This window comes from Malania oleifera, chromosome 5, assembly GCF_029873635.1.
Source record: "Malania oleifera isolate guangnan ecotype guangnan chromosome 5, ASM2987363v1, whole genome shotgun sequence".
NCBI classification, from domain to species: domain Eukaryota; kingdom Viridiplantae; phylum Streptophyta; class Magnoliopsida; order Santalales; family Ximeniaceae; genus Malania; species Malania oleifera.
The window spans coordinates 81,136,272-81,157,417 of record NC_080421.1 but is presented as its reverse complement, the minus strand read 5'-3'; the positions used below and the strand labels follow the sequence as shown (position 1 = coordinate 81,157,417).

Here is a 21,146-nt window from a genome sequence, read left to right as displayed (position 1 = left end):
GTCAATAAGCCACCTCTTTCTCAGTTGGTTTAAGTGTATTGAAGAGGTGCTATGTTTTCAGGAATATATAAAAATGTTGTTCATACCAATTACCAAATGACTCTGAAGCTGAAGCTTTATTGTGAAGGGAAGTATTTTAGTGCTCCTTTTGTCCTTACGCTATCTATAATGATGCTTGCGATGCTGCTCAAAGTCAAACTCCCTTGCCAACTACCCTTCTTGCTTCACTCTGTCATCTCCCTTCACTGTTAACAATGGAGGTTCTCTGCTTGTGCTTGATCCTGAACTGGAGAACCCTTTCAACCTCGACTCCTCGATTGCGCGCCCCAACTCCTCTCTCACTTGGTTTGGACTCCCCTTATTCTCCCTTCTCACTCAACCTCGACTCCTCTCTTGCTTGTCTAATTCGACTATGACTCCCCTCACGCTTGAGCAGTCTTCTCCCTCCCACAAGCCCTAGTTCAAGCAGCCCTCTATTCGTCTTATTCTGGCCTCTATTCGACCACCATTCCCTTCACGCTCGAGCAGTCATCTCCCTCCCTCAAGCCCTAGTTCAAGCAGTCCTCTATTCATCTCATTCTGGGCCTTCTTCTTCGACCTTTCTCTTTGGTTTTTGGCACTCACTTGTTTCCCACTGGTCAACTTTGTGACTATTTGCCAGCTTCTCCTTACTCCCTAGTCTTGCAAGTTCTCTCCTAGTTCACTAGCTTCCCTGGCTTGGTTCTCTATTTGCTACCTATCTTGATGCAATGTCAAGGGATGGGAAGCACATTGTAGTGATCGAAAGAGTCCTTTCGACCTAGTCTTAGAAGGGGGAAGTTCCAATTTACTCAAAATCACAGAATACTGCAAAAGAAGATGGATCTCCATCTTCCTTAAGCTAGCTGAATTCATATGGCTTCTTGAGTCTTGGGAAGAATTCTGGGCTCTGAAAAAAACTGCACCCTAGACAAAGTATTGGTTTTTTCAAACAAGGAACAAGAATAGAACCCTCACTTTGAAGCTGAACTCAAAAAGTTTGGGAACTACCTTGCCCTTACGGAGACCAACAATAGTGGTTGGAGAACCCTTGCATTTTCAGAGGGGTTTGAATCCAAGGAATGGATGAAGATCTCCTCCTCAGTAGCCGAGCTAGGGCGCTTATTTTTTCTCCCACAAAGAAAAGCTCAACATCTTCTGTCACTTAACAGGTGGAGAAGAAGCCAACAGCCTCCCCAATGAATTTGAATCCAATTCTCAATAGATCAGCTCCCTTGTCTATTGCCCTAATTGTGACAAGCCTTTGACCCTAATTGTGGGAGCTTAAGCGCAATGGTAAGGTTGTCGCTACGTGACCCGGAGGTCATGGGTTCGAGGCATGGAAACAGCCTCTTACAAAAATGCAAGGTAAGGCTACATCCTATAGACCCATTGTGGTCCTACCCTTCCCCAGACTTCACATACGCAGGAGCTTTGTGCACCAGGCTGCACTTTTTTTTGGTTTTTTTTTTTTTTTTTTTGAGTCTATTACTAAGTGGTGGCTTGTCACCCAACCCACATGCGGTGGGGAAGACAAGTAAGGGCATACGATCCTTTGAGAGTGTTGAGGGGGAGAAGAGCAGTGTTGTAGGTGGCTCTTTGGATTTCCTCAAGCTTGATAACAACAATCCTAAAGCCTTCATCTCATTTGAGGATGTCAATGTGGACCTTAACTTGGGCCTAGGAGCTACAAATAAGGGGAATTTTTCAGCCTTCAATCCCACCTAACTGCTAAAAGTCCTATCCTAACTTTTTTTCTCCCTTTAAGCTACATGTTGGTCCTTTTGAAGCTGCCAAAAAGCTAGTTAACTTTGGGAAGGCAGTTCCCCTACAGGACCTCCCCTCACAAGCGGCTACAACTCAAAAGGAAATAGTTTTGTAGTAGGAACCCCCTAAATTCTCCAAATGATACTGGAGGACTAGCCCTTGTCCCAGCCCTTGTATTGGCTTTGACACTTTGGGTGCCAATCCCAACTTTGAAGACTTGGTTGATAAGCCTAATTTTGAAACTTTGAATGACTTGGACTCAAACAGCGCTCAATTCAAGAATCAGGTATCTATTTGGGTCCTTCGGAAGCTGAAATCAGTAAGCAAAACCATAGCCGTGCCCTTCGAAGGGTTTGAGGATAGAGCCTTACAATTGTTTGAGGATATTGAGAGAAAGAGAAAACATGAAATGGGAAGCAATCACAAAAATCTTGCAAGTTGGATACCACTAGGGAATTAAAGCACTTGGAATGTATAGTGAACTATTGAAAAACAGGAGAATGCTCAAAAATGGAAGAAGCTGGTAGCAACCAGAGCCTTTGTGTTAAACCATGTTACGAAAGATCAATTCCTAGAACGTGAGGGGTCTTAACGACAAAGCCAAGAGGAGCGTTATCAAGCCCTTTCTTAAGGATTGGAGGGGTGATGCAGTGTGCTTGCAAGAAACTAAGGTGGAGACAATGGAGCAGCTCTTGATCAATGAGCTCTGAAGCCAAAATTCCTGTGATTGGATATCTCTTGGAGCAGTAGGTAGCTCAGGGGTATACTAGTCTTGTGGAGGCCTAGTGTTGTGGAATTGTTGGACAAATCCACAAACTCCTTCTCAAGCTCTTGTTAGTTCAAAACCAAGAATGATAAAGGAGTCAAAGACCCTATTATTGAAAGGTTTGAAAAGTGATTCGCAGGATGGAAAATAAATTTCTTATCAAAAGGAGGCAGACTCACTCTTATCAAGAGCACTTTGACAAATCTTCCAATTTACCTCATATCTTTCCTTCCCTTATTAACCTCAATCGTTAGGAGATTGGAGGGAATTCAAAGAAGATTTCTTTGGGGAAGCTTAGGGAAGGAGTTTAAATATCACCTTGTTAGATGGGGAGTGGTCAAACAACCCAGTTGTTTAGGATGTTTGGGGTTGAAATACCTCCTCACTTTCAATAAAGCCCTCCTTGGGAAGTGGTGATGGAGGTTCATGAAGGAGAAAGACCACCTTTGGTGCAATATTATTGTTTCTAAATATGGGCTTGAGCACAATGATTGAACAACACATATTAGAAGAGGTCCCTATGGAGTGGGTGTATGGAAATTCATCAAGAAAGGATGGGATGATTTTTTCAATTTGTAACATTTCAAATGGGGAATGGAACCAATGTTTGCTTTTGGCATAATGTGTGGTGTGAGAACCGTAATCTTAGAGCTGCATTTCCATCCATCTATACCTTGGCTTGTGATAGAAATGCCTTTATCAATCATCATCTCCAAATCACTGATCAGGGAATTTTCTAGGACATTCCTTTTACAAGGAATGAGGCATATTGGGAACTTCACATACTCTCTGAATTCTACAGATTTCCATACAAATTCTGTCACCAAAACATTCCCAATGAGCCGAAATGGGCTTTGGACAAAAATGGCATTTCTCTATTAAACCTTTTTATAAGAAGCTCTCACCGTTGGGAACAAATTGCAATAATTCCCCTTGGATTCACATTTGGAATGCAATACCCCCTTCAAAGGTTGTCTTTTTTGCTTGGGAGTCTGTACATGGAAATATTTTAACCCTCGAAAATTTGCATAAAAGAGGGCGCATAGTCACAAATTGGTCTTTTCTATGTATGGCTGATGCAGAATCAGTCAAACCACATTCTTCTCCACTGCCCCTGGAATTTGGCTCTTTCCTTGGCTGGACATCAGTGGGTTACAGCAAATTCAGTTGGAGGGAGATTTAGGCTTGGAAAGACATCAGAGCCACAAAGGAGAAGCGAAAGGCCTTGAACCTCATCCCACTAGCCATCTTTTGGTGGACTTGGAAAGAAAGAAATAAGAGAGCCTTCAAAGATTCATCTACTTCACTTCAGACCTGCAAAACCCTGGATTACTGTCGTCTCCAGCTGCCTTAGTAGGAAACTCGTCAATGATCATTTTGTAATCCTTGATGTTTGCGACACTCTACAGAGTGGTTGATGTTTTGTACAACGGATTGGCATCCCCTTGATGCCCTGTTAATATATTTTATTTTTCTAATAAATCAAAAGAAAAACATAAAAAAAAAAAAAAAAAGATAAGCAGTCCTAAGACACAGATATGCAGAATATTTTATAATTCAGTGAATGAAGTTCACAATATTAGGAAAAATACTTCAACACAGAATTAAAATGGAAGCCAAACACTCAACAGATAGATATATTTTAAAGTACATTTTGGTGTTGTATTTCTTCTCTCCACTTGGGCTTCCTTTCAAGCATCTCCGAGTTTCTGGATCTTCAAAGCAAATCACCATGTTCTCTTCCAAGAAAAAGTATAAAAGCAAATTATGTTAGCATCTTTCCCAAAAGAAAAATAATTCCATATGGTGGCAAAGAAACATAATCAGCCAATCATAACCCTTGACTGAAAAGGAATTACAAATAAAATTATTGGAAATTCTACAACAATAAACAATGCTCCTATGAGACAGGAAGGACAGAAGATGTAGTGCCCTCAGGGAAATCTTTGAGAAACAGTGGTGATAAGTTGAATGAGCTTCTGTAGCTGATACTGCAAATAATCTACAATGCTCATATTGTTTCTTGTTAGTCCAAATTGGCATGTTTGTGCAGCTAAATTAAAATTTGCAAACCTGCTTATATTCAAGGCTTTTTTTTTTTTTTTATACTATACCATTTCCAAATCTCCTAGAAGATAGGTTATTATTATTATTATTATTATTATTATAATTATTATGTATGTGTATATATATAAATATACATAAAATATGTGTATGTATATATATATATATATATATATTTATATATATCTATGTGTGCGTGTGACCTGGAGGTCATGAGTTCAAGGCGTGGAAACAGCCTCTTACAAAAATGCAAGGTAAGGCTGCGTACTATAGACCCATTGTGATCTGCCCCTTCCCTAAACCCCACATACGCGGGAGCTTTGTGCACCGGGCTGCCCTTTTGTGTATATGTAAATATATATATATGTGTGTGTGTGTGTGTGTGTGTGTATACATATATATATATATATACATATATGTATATGCAGATACATATATATATATATATATATACATATGTACATGTATACATACATATATATATATACACACATATATACATATATGTATATATATAAATATACGTATATGTATCTATGTATAAAAATATATATAACTCTACAAAATCTCATAAAAGGATAGGTTTTCTTTTTTGGTAACTGTTAAAGCTTGATATACATTATTCACCCACAACTTAACAGCTTAAGCCTTTAGGTAAAGTAGTTGTCTAACATGGTATCAGAGCAGGCTACTAGGAGGTCTTGGGTTCTAATTTCGTTGTCCGCATTTATTGTGTGGTATTTAAAAAACTTTTGTATTCCCTATAATGGGAGTATTTTTTTTTTTTTTTTCATATAACAAAAGAAAATATCATTAATAGAAAGAGAATTTACAAGAGGGAGAATGAGGAATCTCCTGAAACAAATTAAGACACTCCAAGACTAAACAAAAAACATAAAAAATGACAAGAAAAAAAACCATCCAGTCAACGTGTTCCTCTAATCTCTTTGCAACTCCTGAAAGCTTGCCTTTTAAAAAAGTCCATACCCAACACACCAAAAAGAGGCCAAACACTATATTTTTTCCCAAACCAACATTTGATTTAATTTTTTCCCAAAAACTATCCGAGCATTACGTTCCATCCATAAACCCCATAATATTGAGAAAAAAGCCACACTTCGATAAAGTCACCCTATCCTTTCTTCTACCAAATCTTGCAAAGGATATTTCTAAAAAGTCTTCCACCGAGGGAAGACAAACCCAGCTTTCTCCCATAATGCTAAAAAGCATATGCCAAATACTTGTAGCATATTCCAAATACTTGAAGCATATTCACATTGCAAAAGGTGAGAAGTTTTCTCAAAATTCTTGTAACAAAGCACACATACATTGGAAGAGAGAGCCTTCATAGGTCTCCTAATTTGCAACAAGTTATTGGTATTTATTTCATTAAGCGCAACCAAGAACCAACCAAGCGAAAGCCTTTATTTATGGGGAATCTTAGCCTTCCAAATAGTAGAGTATAGCAATTAGCAAGAAAGAAGAGTTGGAACGAATCAAAAATTCAAAAAAAAGATTCGTTGGAACGAATCAATAATTCAAAAAAAGATTTGCAAAAAAACACACCTAACTAGTCCAAAGACCAAGAATGAACGTCCCTCCCCAAAGAAAGATTACTCCCACTCAATAAAGATAACAAAAATGACAATTCCACCATCTCCCTATCATTCATAGGTCTCCTAAACTGTAATAGGTGTATCTATCGTGTGTTCATCTCTCCACGTGTTGTTGAGCTACACATGTAGGAGAGTGTTAAATCTTGATATACATTGTTGGCCCACAACCTATCAACTTAAGTTTCTAGGTGAAGTGGTTGTCTAACAGTAACCATAAAAAATCTCATACTAGTATTGTTGAGATGTTACCAATGTTTTAAAAGGCTTAATCGAGGCTCACTTCAAGGCAAGGCATGCCTAAAATGCCTTGAGGCTCAATCTAAAATACCAAATTTCAAAAATTTTAATGCATTACATGCTAAGGCTTACACATTTTTACCAAAAAACAAAGCCTTTTGTGCCTTTTTAGTTGAGGCTTATGCATTTTGGGCGTGTGATTCTCAAGTTAGAATTTGTGAGAAAATTTTAACTACATGTTTGTATAAAGAAATGTCATAATATGAGTTTATTTCTTTAACTCTTGAACCTCAACCTTTCCAGAATAACTGAGAATTGTATCTAACATCAAGCAAATAGTTTGAACTTTGTAATGTATAACTATCTCTTGTCATGATTGATGTCATGTATCCAAGTCATCAATTTTTGAATGGCCAAGATGTGTTTTGCATAAGTATATCTAGTTTTTCTTTTTTACATAATATTTGTGATTATTACTTTATTTTAAATATATATATAATTTATCTAACATATTTTTACCTTAAAAACAAATTCTCAAAAGGCTTACGCCCCAACGCCTTAAGGGTTACGCCTCGCCTCTTAAGGGATAAAATGCCTTGCCTTATGCCTTTGCCTTTTAAAACATTGCATGTTACAATCCATACTTTTGGTCAGTTAAAAAGTCACAAGCTGCAGATTGAACTCACCAAGGGCTACTGAAAATAGTCAAAATACCTTTTTAACATGCCAGACGATAATGATTATAATCATGACAAGGCCTCACTTGGCATCCTTAGTTAATGATACTATTAATATATATATATATATATAATCAACTTTATCACAAAAAAATGACCTCACCAGGCTTTATATCCCTGTGGGTGATATTGCGATCATGACAGGATTTGAGTGCGACCAACTGCACAAAAGAAAAACAAAGCATCCTAGGCAATCAAATTCATGAATATACACGAAAAACAATAGGGAAAAAAAACACTAGACTAGTTTGGTAAAGATGAAAACTCCGAAACAAAAATGCAAAAATGGACTAACTTGATATGATTACATAAAAAGGAACTTACAAAACCTTCAAAAATATCGATCCTTGAGTTTAATAAAAACTAAAGGATTCGCAACGAGTTAATTTAAAATTCTATACATGTTACACTAATGCAAGCAGAGGATGACGTCAAAGGAAAACTAGGCTTGTTAAATAATACCGGCTCAGCCATGGTTTTAAATCGCGTTAGCAGGTAGCGTAATGTAAAGGTAACAGGAAGTCGGAGTAGCAGATGTTACATAACGAGAAGTGGGTGTAACAGCCGTGAATTTTTTTCAAGCACACACAACCTTGTGCATATTAGTGTACTTGCATGTTTTGAACTTTTAACCCTTCTTAGAAAGAGTTCTAGTGTAGTTTGGATCCTTTAGCTCAACTAAGTTGTTTGGTAAGGGCAAGAAGTTTACATTTGTTTTAAACCACCATTGACAGAAAAATTACATGTGTGTGCATATTTATACCTCTCATTATTCTTATGTGTGATAAATTCTTATGTGTGATAAATTAATTAATGAAACAAAATACATTATACACTCAATTAATCTATTAGACACACAAGACATATGAATAATACAAATATAAAATAACTAGAAAAGAAACAAGGTTGAAGTTGAGAAATATAGAACACAAATATCAAATTACTCATATTATCAAAATAAAATACTTTCCTAGCAAGTTAGTATTTTCAATTTTTTAATTAATGCATCTCTTGTGAGTGTTTAAAAAAAATAGTAAATTTTGTATCACTATCATCCCGATTATAGTTTTTTCCCCCTCTCGCCACGTATGAAAGGGGGGGAAAAGTCAGATGAAAAAATAAAAAAATAAAATAATTTTTTGGCTTAACAGTCCTATAGCAGTTACGTAACGGCCGTAGCAGCCTTTACGTAACGGTTGAGGTCTAAAACATCCGCTACGGCCATGATTTTTCTTCCCACCGATTTCGCGGTGTAATGGTATCAATTACCCAAAAAACTGTTACGTAACACCACGGTCGTCATTTAAAACCATGGGCTCAGCTTTAATTTTTTACTGGCGCTTGTTTATGCAACAAAAGGTATATGTATCTTCCATGCACAAAGATCGCATGCATGAAAGCTGTAAAAATCATGCTTTGGATCCAGCATTAAACAAGTAAGCTAAAGTAACAACACATAAAACACTACTGTTACCAAATAGAAGGATTCCCAACTTCTAAGAAATGCAGATTAGTTGAAGAATCACTCAGAAACCGATATAACAATTCACACAAGATTGAATAATGAAAAGAAAAGGATCCAAATTTACCGAAGACTCTAACACGTGCACAGGTGTAAGACTGAACGTGAAAAATATACTCAAAACATACCAACTGCCATATAAGATTGCGCATTTCCTCTTGGCCTGCCTCTGTTGTCTTCAACCAGTGCCACCACTTTGATGGATGCAAAACCTGCACATGCTTTATTCCTTCATCCCTTTCTTCATCAGCATCATTTTCTATTTCTTCTGCTGTATACATAACCTTTGATAGAGACACTCCTTCATGACGAAACACAAGCCATATTTCATTAGATTGAGACTCAAAGGATTCTACATATCTCGCAATATGGTTCAAACCTTCTTCGTACACATGCCTATGCAATCTATTCCTGTTTTGGTATACATTTTCAAAATTCCAGGTGTTTTCTAACTCTTGGACACCAGAATTCTTCATTCCCATAAGACCATATATATCCAAATCCGATCCGTTCAAGAAAGAGTTTGATGTTCCAACCAATAACGAATCGCTAAGAACTGTCGAAGCATTTAAAAAAATTTCACCAAAATGCTTCTCACGTAAACCACTCAAGTAAACAGTTGTCCCTCTCTCAACCTGTTAGCAATAACAAATTAATTATTCATGCTACAATGCTCATAACACAACAGAATTTTTAAGCTACCAGAATCACAGAAGATTAACCAACAATACAATCCTTATAGCAGCATAACCCACCCATATATCCCAATATGATGAAAGAAGCACAAAATTAAGAAACAAAGAAATACAGAAAATAACTAGGAATCCCTCACAACCAGTTATAGCTTCCTGCAAATGAAAACAGGAAGAGACTGACCACTGTTTGGGTATTCCAGAATAAATAAACTGGAAACATCTCTAATCAAAATGAAGCTGTAGGAGATGATGCAATCACAAAATTAGCTGTCTGTACAACACAAATAAAAAAAGTAGAGGAAGGAGGGGAGGATTGAGATTTCACTTGAGGGGAAAGAAGAAAAGCTAGGAGATGTTTCTATCATATAGAGGGAGCTAGGAGGTAATCGATCATGAAATATTTAATTTCTTGTCCACCAGGTGTCCTGTAGAAGGACCAATTAATTTTTTTAAAAACAAATGAAATCTATTAAGATAGAAGAAAAAGGAATTACAAAGTAATAGAGGACAAGAGGTCCTCAAAAAATAACAACAAATCAAATAAAAAAACACAAAAGAGAGCCTAACAATTTTTTTTAATAATAAAAGAAAGTATACTAAGGGAGAAATGAAGGTAAATGTGCAGAGACAAGGAGCCCACCAAAAAAACAGAAAAAGGAAAACAAAAAAAAAAAAAAAAAAAACAAAAAACAAAAAATTGAAGATCACACCATGAAACTAGACAAAATTAACCAAGAAAACCCCTTTTCAGACCCTTTCATCATAATTTACCTTGCTCTTTAAATTCTCTAATTCCCTTTGACCCTTCAATTTACATATTTTGCCACCATCCAAGCGGAGCCTCATTTCCTCCAATATCATTCTACTTTAAAATCCAACTTATCCAAAAGATCTTGAGCTTCTAAGTCCTTGGGAATTTCCTCCACAAGAATTGGCAAGATTCCATCCCAACGCTATAAATTGTTGACCAAACCATCAATTTCAAAAAGAATCTCTCTCCAAACCTTTCCAACGGGGCAGAATGAACATAAGATAAATCCCCTACTTCATTGCAAGAATAAAAAATGTACCCATGTTTTCAAATCTCATCCAACAACCCCCCCACCACAATCAGATTCACTAAAATCATCACTTCCTGAATCTGAAAAATACATCCCTTTCTTTACCTCCATTCTTTTCTTTCCCCATTGCTACACCCAACCTCCTCCTCTGCAAGAGAATCTTCCACTATCCTAAGTTCTCCGCTAGAGCCTCTCCTTAAAAACTTTCACTCTTTCACACCAGAATTTTCTCTCTTTTTATCAAACACCTTCCTCATCTCGCCACCCATATGAGCTGCCTTCTGACGAGAAAACACCTACTACCCTCAAATCTGTCAAAATGACTCAAGATATAATCAAACACCCCCATAACTGCTCCTGGTTTTTTACATCTTACCTCCCCATTTATTGAACTCTCTTCTAGGCTAGCTACATTTTTAATACGACGGTCTAATTCTAACTCCAAACTATTAATATTCTGGGTAAGTTCTAGAGTTTGATCAGCCAGATTCGAAATTTGAAATGCTGGAAACTGGGTGTGAAGTCTAACATCCTCCTTCCACTGCTCATTCCTGAGCTCTAAGGACTGAAATCTGGTCCTTCCCATTCTCGGAATTCAGCACTGACTTATCAGATTCCCCATTTCCCAGTCTAGCATCCTGACTTTTGCCACTAACCTTCTATATGGAGCCGAAGGAATGAGGGAGGCTCATATTTACCCAAGCCTTGGGCTTGCTCAAGTAAATGGCCCAGTTAATATAAAAATAAATAAATACCCTTCTTTTCATTAGTTGGTCCAGGTCCAAAACTAAAACATACCTCCCGACCCATTTCTCTTCGCATCTTCCCCCCTGAATGCAGCCCCAGCAACCTCTGAGAAGAGCGTATCCCCTGTCCCCCATCGGAACCCTAGCTTCCTTCTCAGGCAATTCCAACTGATTAGAGATGATTGCTGTCTTCGAAAGTCCAGTGTTCTTTGTCTGAGACCTAGCCTCCTCCTCAGACAGTTCCAGCTGATTAGCGGTGACTGATTGTGGTCTTTGAAAGCCCAGCCTTGTTCATCTGAACCACGCCACCACACCTACAGCACATCTCTTCCCTTTTGACCACCATACCTTGATCCCCAGAAAGAGCTGGACAGTCACAACCCTTGCCTTCACCTATCTTGCCTTCCAGCACAACCTGTCTCCACAATCTGATGTGTGGAGGACCATCTGCAACTACACCAACCAAATTTTCTGTAGCTCCTTTGCTAGCTCACAGAAAACACTTGCAAATCTTCACCATCCGTCACCATTTGAGCTGCCAGGAATGAACACAGAAAATCTTGTGTTTCCATACCAACCTAACTCCAGGAACTTTCCCACCTTCATTCACCTGATTGACAACAAGTAATTTGTAATACCTTCGCAAAAGCTCCCAAAACCCCTCTACATCCAACCAAAAACTGACAATCCATCAATGAACCATGATACAGCCTCTTTCGATAACCTTACCCATCTTTTACAAACAGCATTGTCTTTGACCATGAGCAAAGATGAACTCCCCTCGCCCTTGTCCAAATGCAGATCGAAGGATTTTTCTTTCATCCACCTGATCATTCACTTGCTGCTCTTTACCCATATCATTCTAAAAAATTAATATGAACACCCTCCTAAACCTTCAGGTGGAGTCACTGGCACATGAGAACATCACCAACTAAATAAAGGGAAAATAAATATACCCATTTTGCTCCCATAATGACAAGCAAACTCATTACCAATCACTCTCATCATCAGACTCACTGCCCCATTTGTTTTTCCTCTTTAGACTACCTTCCATGTTAATCTTCTCATCTAATTCTGCCTTCATAACATTTGAAGTTTCCTCGATGCTAGAACTACCATCAATATTTATTTCTAAAATTTCACTCACCATCAAGTCAAAAATAATTCGAATATCATCAAGACAATTCCTTGCTTCAACATCTTCTTGCATCACCACCAGAAAAGTATAAACTTTAAAAGACTCAGCCCTATCAGTTTTCTCTCTAGCATCCAGAGACTCATCACCACCATTATTTCCCACAATATAGTTCAATGTTCTCCACTCTGCATCAACATATGTTCATTTTAACATCTCATAAGCTACTCCTCATTAGGATTCTGACTTGCAAGTTGCATACTAAAGTTCACAACCACCAACTTCTGAAAGATGATTTTAGGACCCCTGCACAACAAAATCACTTGCCTCTTCAGAATGTCGCTCAGAATTGTTAGCCAAAACAGAAAAGTAACCAAATATGACAGCCTTGGAAGGTTTCTGTTCTCCCGAACATTGCTGGGCTCTAACTCCACTTGAACCCTCCAAATGAGTTAGTAGCATTCCTTTTGGAGAGAGAGCTGCTGCCTGAGAAGTAGAAGCAACTGAACTACAAAAGCTCCTCCTCCTCACCTGCGCAGCAACCCTATTGGCAAGACATGATGAACCATCTGCTCCCAGATTTAGCTTTTGGGCCCGCCCATTATTAATTCCCTTTTTTATCCTTAAATGGTCCACTCCACTACTAGTAATGGTGTCTGAAGTGTGCTGGGCTATAAAAGGACTCTGCTGAACCTTTTCCTCGTTTAAAACATGGGCCTCAGTAAAAGGGTTTAACAGTTGGACCACGTAGGAATTAAAGATACTACTACCTGGCCCACTCCAAAATACCTTAGCTTCAAGCCTACGACAAAGCAACCATCTTCTCCCAACAACTGTGATCCTAGAAACCTAGTTGCCACCCATCAACCACTCCCAGAACCTGCTTCATCCCCTGAGCCAACAGCGTATTACCACAAGAAAGACAAAATCCCCATCTTTTGTAACTGGTGCCTTTGCAACTTTTTCTTTTTTTCTGGGTAGGACTGCTTCTTCTCCTCTGAAAAAACACCAAACATCTGCAGGCAAACCCTGCCTTTCACTAGATCAGCAATTGATTTCAACGCAACCACAAAAATCTATCCATACGAAACCCTCCAACCCCCCTCCCCCCCAGTACGAAGATTTGTTCTTTTTCTCCTTTTTTGATAAAGTATTGTACCAGAGGACAGAATATACAACAAAAAAAGAAAACAACATAATGAGGCAGAGGCAACCAGTCCCGCAGTAAGTCATCCAAAGAAACATGTCAAAAAATGGAACAGTCATTTACCCTAAAACTCCACCTAATCTCCAAAAACTTACCACTTCTGGTCAACCAAAGCACCCCTCAATACCAATGATTCCCAAAAAAAATTAATGATAAAATCTCTCTAAATGCATTAAAACTGAAGTAAGGCACTTAGAAAACCAACAAGCAGCCAGTGACAAAACCCTAATCCATTGATAAAATGATAATTTCACCCCTACAAGAATACAAAGTCACCACGCCCAACCATCACCACTCTCGGACCGAAGGACTTGCCTCTGATCTGGGTTTTTTTCCAACTGACTTCTTTCATTCTTCTGTTCCAAAATCATTATGTTTCTTCTCTGGACAGTATGTCAGTGTGTGTGTGTGTGTGTGTGTGTGAGAGAGAGAGAGAGAGAGAGAGATCCTCAAGTGGGCCATTGATAATGGATTTAGTAATTGCAAATATATTTTTATCAACAATATTTTTTCTTATATGTATGATTACCTAACCACTGGAACAATGGCAAAGTGATAACACAGCATGCCTATAAATTCTGAAGGTTAAGCTTCAGTTCTTAAAGTCCATTACTATTCAAACAAAAAAGGGGGGTTAGGGAAGAAAGATAAAAATTGAAATTATCGATCTTTATTGTTACAGCTGATTAAAGCTAAGAATCTGACGGGAATTCAAAAAAGTGAGCAGACAGGGCCATGACAAAGGAAAAGCCAAGGAAGAAATTTAAACAAGGCACCTTGAAGCAGCAAAAATAAAAATGCACTCAAGATTTGCAAAAGCACTTGATACTGCCTGGTCAAAGAACCAACATCCAAGTATGACTGGACCAATAATTTATACTGTGAAACTTGAGTTCATATTCACACAGATATATAATAACTACAATTCCAGCATATTTTAAAATTTTCACAAATGTATTCCATACTAAAAGTTTTAGAAGTTCAACAAATAATTTCAAAGAAGTTGCACAATTTCATACTTCTTAAAGTTCATTATTATTCAAACTAAAAAAAAAAAGGATTAGGGAAGAAAGATAAAAATTGAAACTGTCCATTTTAGTGTTATGGCTGATAAAGCAAAGAATCAGAAAGGGGAGTTCAAAAACCTAAACAGACAAGGCTATGACAAAAGGAGAGGCCACAAAAGAAATTCAAACAGGGCACCTTGAAGCAACAAAAATAAAAGTGCACACAAGATTTATGAAAACATTTGCAACTGCGTGGTGGAACCAATATCCAAGGATGACTGGACCCATAATAAATACTGTGAAACTTGAGTTCATATTCACACACATACAATAACCACAATTCCAATATATTTTTGAGAATCACAATTGCATTCCACACTTCAAATTTTATAGGTTCAACAATCCAAATAATTTCAATGAAGTTAAACAATGTCATATCGATTTCAAGCTCAAAACAAAACTTATTCATACAAAATTGAGAATAAAAGCAGAGTAGACAGAAGGAGCGGCAAAGCAGATTTGACTTGAACTATAAATATTCAAAGAAAATTTACTCAAACTAAATACCATTATACGCTTCAAAACAAACAAGTTATCAAGAGGATCAGCTCGACAATTCTGAGAAGAGAAGTTCCACTTCCATTGTGAATTTTTGTCATCAAACTTGAGATTATTTGTATTAAACAAGAAATTTCTGTTTTTAGAACTCCAGTTTGAAGCATTGTGACCTTGAGAACAATTCCAATGGAAAGCCAGCCAAACTTCACCATATGATCCACGATCAAACCTTTTCTTTAGCATATACCTGATGATCAATAGGGATAAGTTATCCTGAACGTTTATTCTAAAAAATTATAACCAATAGTATCAACTCCACAAATTATGGACAATCAACAGTCATTCAGGACAATCTGCAATCATAATTTCACAAACGTGAAAGTATAACATGATGCGACTATTGACTAAAATGATGTGGATCTAAAAATTGAAAATACACACATTTTCAAGGCAAACTTGCATAAAATCAACTCTGCATACTTCTGTCACTTCATGCTGTACATGCAATTTCACGTAAGATTCCCACTATATAATAAGAGGAGAGAGAGAGAGAGAGAGAGAGTGGTCTTATCATTTGCAGAAAATAAGGCTCCTTGCCCTAAATGCTTTAATGCTAGATTCTATATAAAGTTAGTTGGAATATTATTGAGGCTGCTTTTGTGGATGCCATTCTTCCCTTCTTCAGAGATGCTAAGCTTCTTAAGCAAGTTAATTCCATGGCACTAACGCTTGTTCCTTTGGAAGTGTCTGAATCCTTCCTCTCCTCCTGATTATAGGCATGTGGCTTGCTGTAATGTTCTTTTTAAGTACATTGCCAAGCTTATGGCTAATGGACTTCAGCTTTTGTTACAGGGAGATTCATCCATGATAATTTGCTGCTTGCTCAGGAGCTCCTTCACAATTACCGTACTAATACTGGTCCTCCTAGTCCTAGGTTGGCCATTAAAGTTCATCTCAAGAAGTATTTTAATTCAGTTAGCTGGGATTTCCTCTTTAAAGTCCTTGAAGCTAATGACACTCCTCAAATTTTCTGTTCTTGGCTTAAAGAGTGTATCTCTTCTGCTTCTTGCTCACTGATTTTTAATGTTTTTCTGGCAAGGGGATCCAATTTCCACTCATCTTTTGGTAATTGGGCATGCAGTTTTAACCAGAATTGAACAAGCTTCTACTATTAGGGATTTTCATTATTCATAGCACCTGTAAAAAAATTGGTCTGACTAATTTTTGTTTCTTATATGGTCTCATGGGGGCCTCAAAATGCAAATAGTATCAATTTCGCTCCTGATATCTTCTATCTGTTATCTGGGCTCCAAGTTAATCCTCAGAAATCCACTATTTTTTCAGCTGGTTTCTCAGAGGAATTTTTTTCTCAGATAACTTTTGGGCATGTCTATTGGTTCCCTTCCTGTTAAGTATCTGGTCTTCCTCTAGTGAGAAAGAGGGTAAAGAAGAATGAATGCCGCCTCTTGGTTGATAAAATCTCTAGCAGACTGAATAGTTGGGTTAACAAGAACCTGTCCTATGCTGGGAAAGTACCGCTTATTAATTCCATTCATCAGTCAATTCATATTTCCGGGATCTGCTCTGCTTCTGCCTTCTACTGTTATTAAGGCTTTGGAGCAATGATTCAAAACCTCTCTTTCACATAATTTTGAGCACTCTTCCAACTCTAGTATTGCTTGGCATAGGATTTGCAGGCCTTTTAACAAGGGAAGAATTGCTTAAGGACATCAAAGATGCTTTTGCATTGAATCTGCTAAGCTAATTTGTTCTTCATCATCATACCTTTAGGTCCATTGAATTAAAGCTTATATGCTTAAAAATAGAGTATCTAGGCCATCAAATCCCCTCCTTCTGGTTCTACCTCCTGGAAGAGAATTCTTGTATACGCAGTATCGCCTATAGCTAATTAAATTCAGAGCAAGGTCTTAAATTTCGATTTCGACTCAAATTTCAAAGCTCCAAAGTACAAATATTTCGATTTCAATGTCAATTTCGATTTTGATTTGACAAAATAACAGAAATCAGTAGTAAAGCATAGAACTTTTTGTGCATCTTTCAAAATTGTTAACAAACATAATAATGTAAGTTTTAGGACTAACATATTACAATTTAAATAGACCTATGTTGTGTATGAGGTGGAAAATTTGTAATATAGTATGTGTATCAAACATATTTGTAAGATAATATACATTAAACATATTCAGTTAATACAAATAAAATTCATAAATCATTTAAATATTATTTATTATACAAATAATGAAAATTTAGACATGAATGGTTAAATAAAATGTTGCTGCAAGTTTATTTTTTTCATATAATTTCAAAAGCACTCGTAATAATCTTTTGTTTTGATAAAAATAATAAAATGGATTAAGAGAAAAATTTCACTTCACTCCTAAATCTCTCATTTGAATTCCTAGGGAATTTCATTGTATAATTAAAATTCGACAAGTTTCGCTAAAATTTCGACATTTCGATAAATTTCAGATGAGTCATTGAGATTTCGACGGAAATTATGCAAGATGGAAATCGATTGCCATTTTGATTTCACGGGTGATGGAAACCGGAAATTTCAAGGGAAATTTCGACAATTTATTGGAAATTTAAGACCATGATTCAGAGAAGGCAAAGGCAACAGCATCTTCCTGTTTAGTAATAACTGGCATCCTTTTGGTCCCCTTAATGACAGATTCAGCTCTAACATTCATGAGGAGCTTTTTCTTCCAATAGAGGCTAAGGTTAGCAGTATTATTAGAAATGGATCATGGCTTTGGCCCAGGAGAATGTCTGCTTCTGTTTAAGCCATCAAGGGAGCTCACAACTTCTCTCCTCTGGCCTCAGATTCAGATACTGCTCTGGTGGGTGAGTCTACTAACACTCTGAAATTGGTGGATACCTGGGACAGTATTAGAGAGAAAAATCCAACTGTTACTTGGTTCAAGGCCCCCTGGTTTAAGCATTGTATCCCAAGGCATGCTTTCATTCTTTCACCAGCTGTTTTGAACAAGCTAAAGACCAAAAAGATCACATTGCTAACTGGAACACTGAGGTTGATCTTCACAGTCCTTTTTGCCAGATTGATCTGGAATCAAGGGATCATTTTTTCATTCAATGTAGAAGGATCCATGGGCAAGTGGCTGTTTTTTAAATCTTCCCAATCCTGCTGTCATCTGGAAGGATAAGGTGGAAAAGCTCTGTTCCCAAAGAGCTGGTCCTGCTTCTAATTTGTGTTTTCTTTCATTCACTGCCTGTGTCTACCATATCTGGAGGAGTATAAACAAGAGATTCTTTTAGAATTTTGTTTGGAATTGAGACTCTATTGCTGATTGTATTGTGGAGGATGTTAAGTGTATTTTTGGAATTACGACGTTTAGAAGAGTTGAGTGGTGTGGTTTGATTCTTGTACTGCCCCTTTTGTGCTAATATAGTCTATCTTACCTTAAGACACTTTATTAGAGAAAATAAGGAGAAATATTACAAAAGAGTAGGACAAGGAGTCCACAAATGTAACGTGAGAAGCAAACAAAAACCACAATCAGCTCAATAATGCCACCCAATCACGGTTGATATCCACAAAAGTAAAAACAGTAACACTTAAACAACCAGCCCTAGAAGCCCAAAGAGATGTTAAATACTGCATCCTGTCCCAGATTAGGGAAAATCTCTTTCCAGAAAAAAATCCAGCAATATGTTCCAACCAAATTCCCCAGAAAACAGAATAAAGAGCTCACATTCACAACCTTACAAAATCCTTACCCTTTCCAAAACCAACTAAAGAAATACTCAAGAGATCTTCCACTGACTTCTGACACCCCCACACTTCACCAAGAACTCCAAATAATCTATTCAACAAACACCAAGAAAATGAAGAGTGTAAAAACAATTGAGGAACATTTTTCAAGCTACTCCTGCACAAGAAACCCATATATGGAAACAAAGCCTTAGAAGGCTGCCTACTTTGCAGCAATTGCTGGTGTTAACTGTATTAAGGGCCACCAGCCAAACAAACACCTTAACAAGAAGAGAGAGAGAGAGAGAGAGAGAGAGAGAGAGAGAGAGAGAGAGAGAGAGAAAGAGAGAGAGAGAGAACCTACATGAATAGTAACCGAGGAATCTAAACACCTATTTCTATTATCACGCCTACTAAAAGGTTCCAACCTTACCCTTTTAAAGGGCGGGCCTTGGATCAACAGAAAGGTTGCTCCTTGGGACCAGTTCACGAGTTTGAGTCCAAGGAAACAGCCTCTCTGCAAAGCTGGGGAGTAAGGTGTATGCTGTGACAACCCTCCCCCTACCCTCGCAAAGTAGGGAGTCTTGTGACCCAGGGACGCCCTTTTTTACTCCTATTAAAACTATGACCCTCCAGCATAATAAGCGAAAAACAAACAAAACAAAAAAAAAAAAAACTTTGCTAGAAACAAAGTTTGTCAAAGGAATAAAAAAGGGTAGACCTATGAAACGAACCACCAAGGCCTCTCAGATGAGCATCGAGGCCCAACTTAACATTCCAGCCATTCTCCTGCAAACCAAACTAACACTTTATAAATCTGTGCCACAAGGAATTTGCCTCCACCACCACAACCATTTATCCAAAGGGCAGTGTTTTTAGACACCAAGTTACCAAGACCCAACCGTCCCTCCTCCTTTGACCCACACACCACCTCCCAATTACAAAATGATCTCTCCTTTCCTCTACACCAAGCCTCTTATGCTTGTGAACTACCCTTCTTGGAGTCTGAAATAAAGATAATACAAAACGGCAGCTGGCTTATTCAAAGGTGATAAGGAAAATAAAAAAACCTTTCCACCTATCCAACCTTTTATGTACCTCAGTAACCACAGTGATCCTAGAATGCTACAAAGCAAAGCTTTCCTCCCAAAGGAACTCCTAAATAAGTAAAAGGCCGGTCTAAAAACACCGTATGGCTAAAAAGGTCAACTCCAAAACCTTACCAAAGCTAAGACGAACATACAGAACTCCACTCTTACTGAAACTAATTATAAGACTAGTGATCGCATTTGGGGTAGTCAGTGTAGGGAATGGGATTTTTTACTCTCTCAAGGTGCTTCTAGGGGTGTTCTAGCTATGTGGGATTCTCATTCTATTTTTTGTTTTAATTGAAGTGAATGGGAGGGGTCAATGTGGGTCTTCTCCACATACGGTCCCAACCCTCAGGAGTTCTTCCTATGATGAGCTTTATTTTGTCTAAAGTTTTTGTTCTCCAAGGTGGATAGGGCAGTGACTCTAATAGGGTAAGATTTATGGGGGGAAGAAGAGAACAAAAAAATTGGGGGGGGCCTTGAAGGGGCCAGTGGTTAGCAAATTGGATAGATTCCTATTTGTAGTAAATAGAAGGACAAATTCCCTAACCTGTCTCAAACTGTTCACCTGAGACCTACTTCTAATCATTTTCTTATTGTGTTGGAATCAAGTAGGGTTTCTTACAGTCCTGCTCCTTTTAGGTTTGAAAATATGTGGCTGGATCAAGCTTCTTTTAAGCCATTAGTGAGGAGCTCTAGGAAAGAAGACATGGAGAGGGGTTGGGAAGGCTTTAGGTTTATGAGGATGTTGAAACATTTAAAGGAGAAATTGAAAATTTGGAACAAGGAGGTGTTTATTGATGTTTTATAATTTGAAAATCCAACATATTAGGTGAGTTGGATTCTTTGGATAGAAGGGAAGAGGAGATTAATCTCTCATAGAGCGAGGAGGCAAAATAGATTTCTCTAAAGAATGAATTGGAAGAGAGGAGTGTTAAGGAAATTTGGAGTTGAAGGCAAAAGACCAAATTTAAATGAGTTAGAAAAGGTGACTATAATACCATTTTCATACATAGGCTAGCTAATGGGAAGACAAGAAAAAATATGATAAGGGAGTTGTGAGGGGAGGGAGAGTCATCAATGGTCCTCGAATTGCTTCTAAGATCACTAATTTCTTTGACAATCTATAATGGTGAATGTTTTTTTAATAATAAAATAAGGTATATTAGATACAGAGAGAAGTTAC

General features: G+C 37.6%; 1 protein-coding gene across 10 annotated transcripts in view; it reads right to left on the bottom strand.

Annotated features, from left to right (window-relative positions):
- The window catches only part of LOC131156200 (probable protein phosphatase 2C 51), a 138,909-nt gene that overhangs the window by 61,560 nt on the left and 56,203 nt on the right, over nt 1-21,146 (bottom strand). For 8 of the 10 annotated variants that reach the window (XM_058109701.1, XM_058109705.1, XM_058109703.1 and 5 more), the window contains 4 exons: nt 15,146-15,383; nt 8,856-9,362; nt 7,309-7,366; nt 4,203-4,290 (listed from right to left, as the gene is read on the bottom strand). In XM_058109701.1, the coding sequence (XP_057965684.1) occupies nt 4,203-4,290; nt 7,309-7,366; nt 8,856-9,362; nt 15,146-15,383 (891 nt within the window). The remainder of the gene's footprint in view (nt 1-4,202; nt 4,291-7,308; nt 7,367-8,855; nt 9,363-15,145; nt 15,384-21,146) is intronic. The other 2 variants (XM_058109710.1, XM_058109711.1) reach the window with 1 other exon arrangement.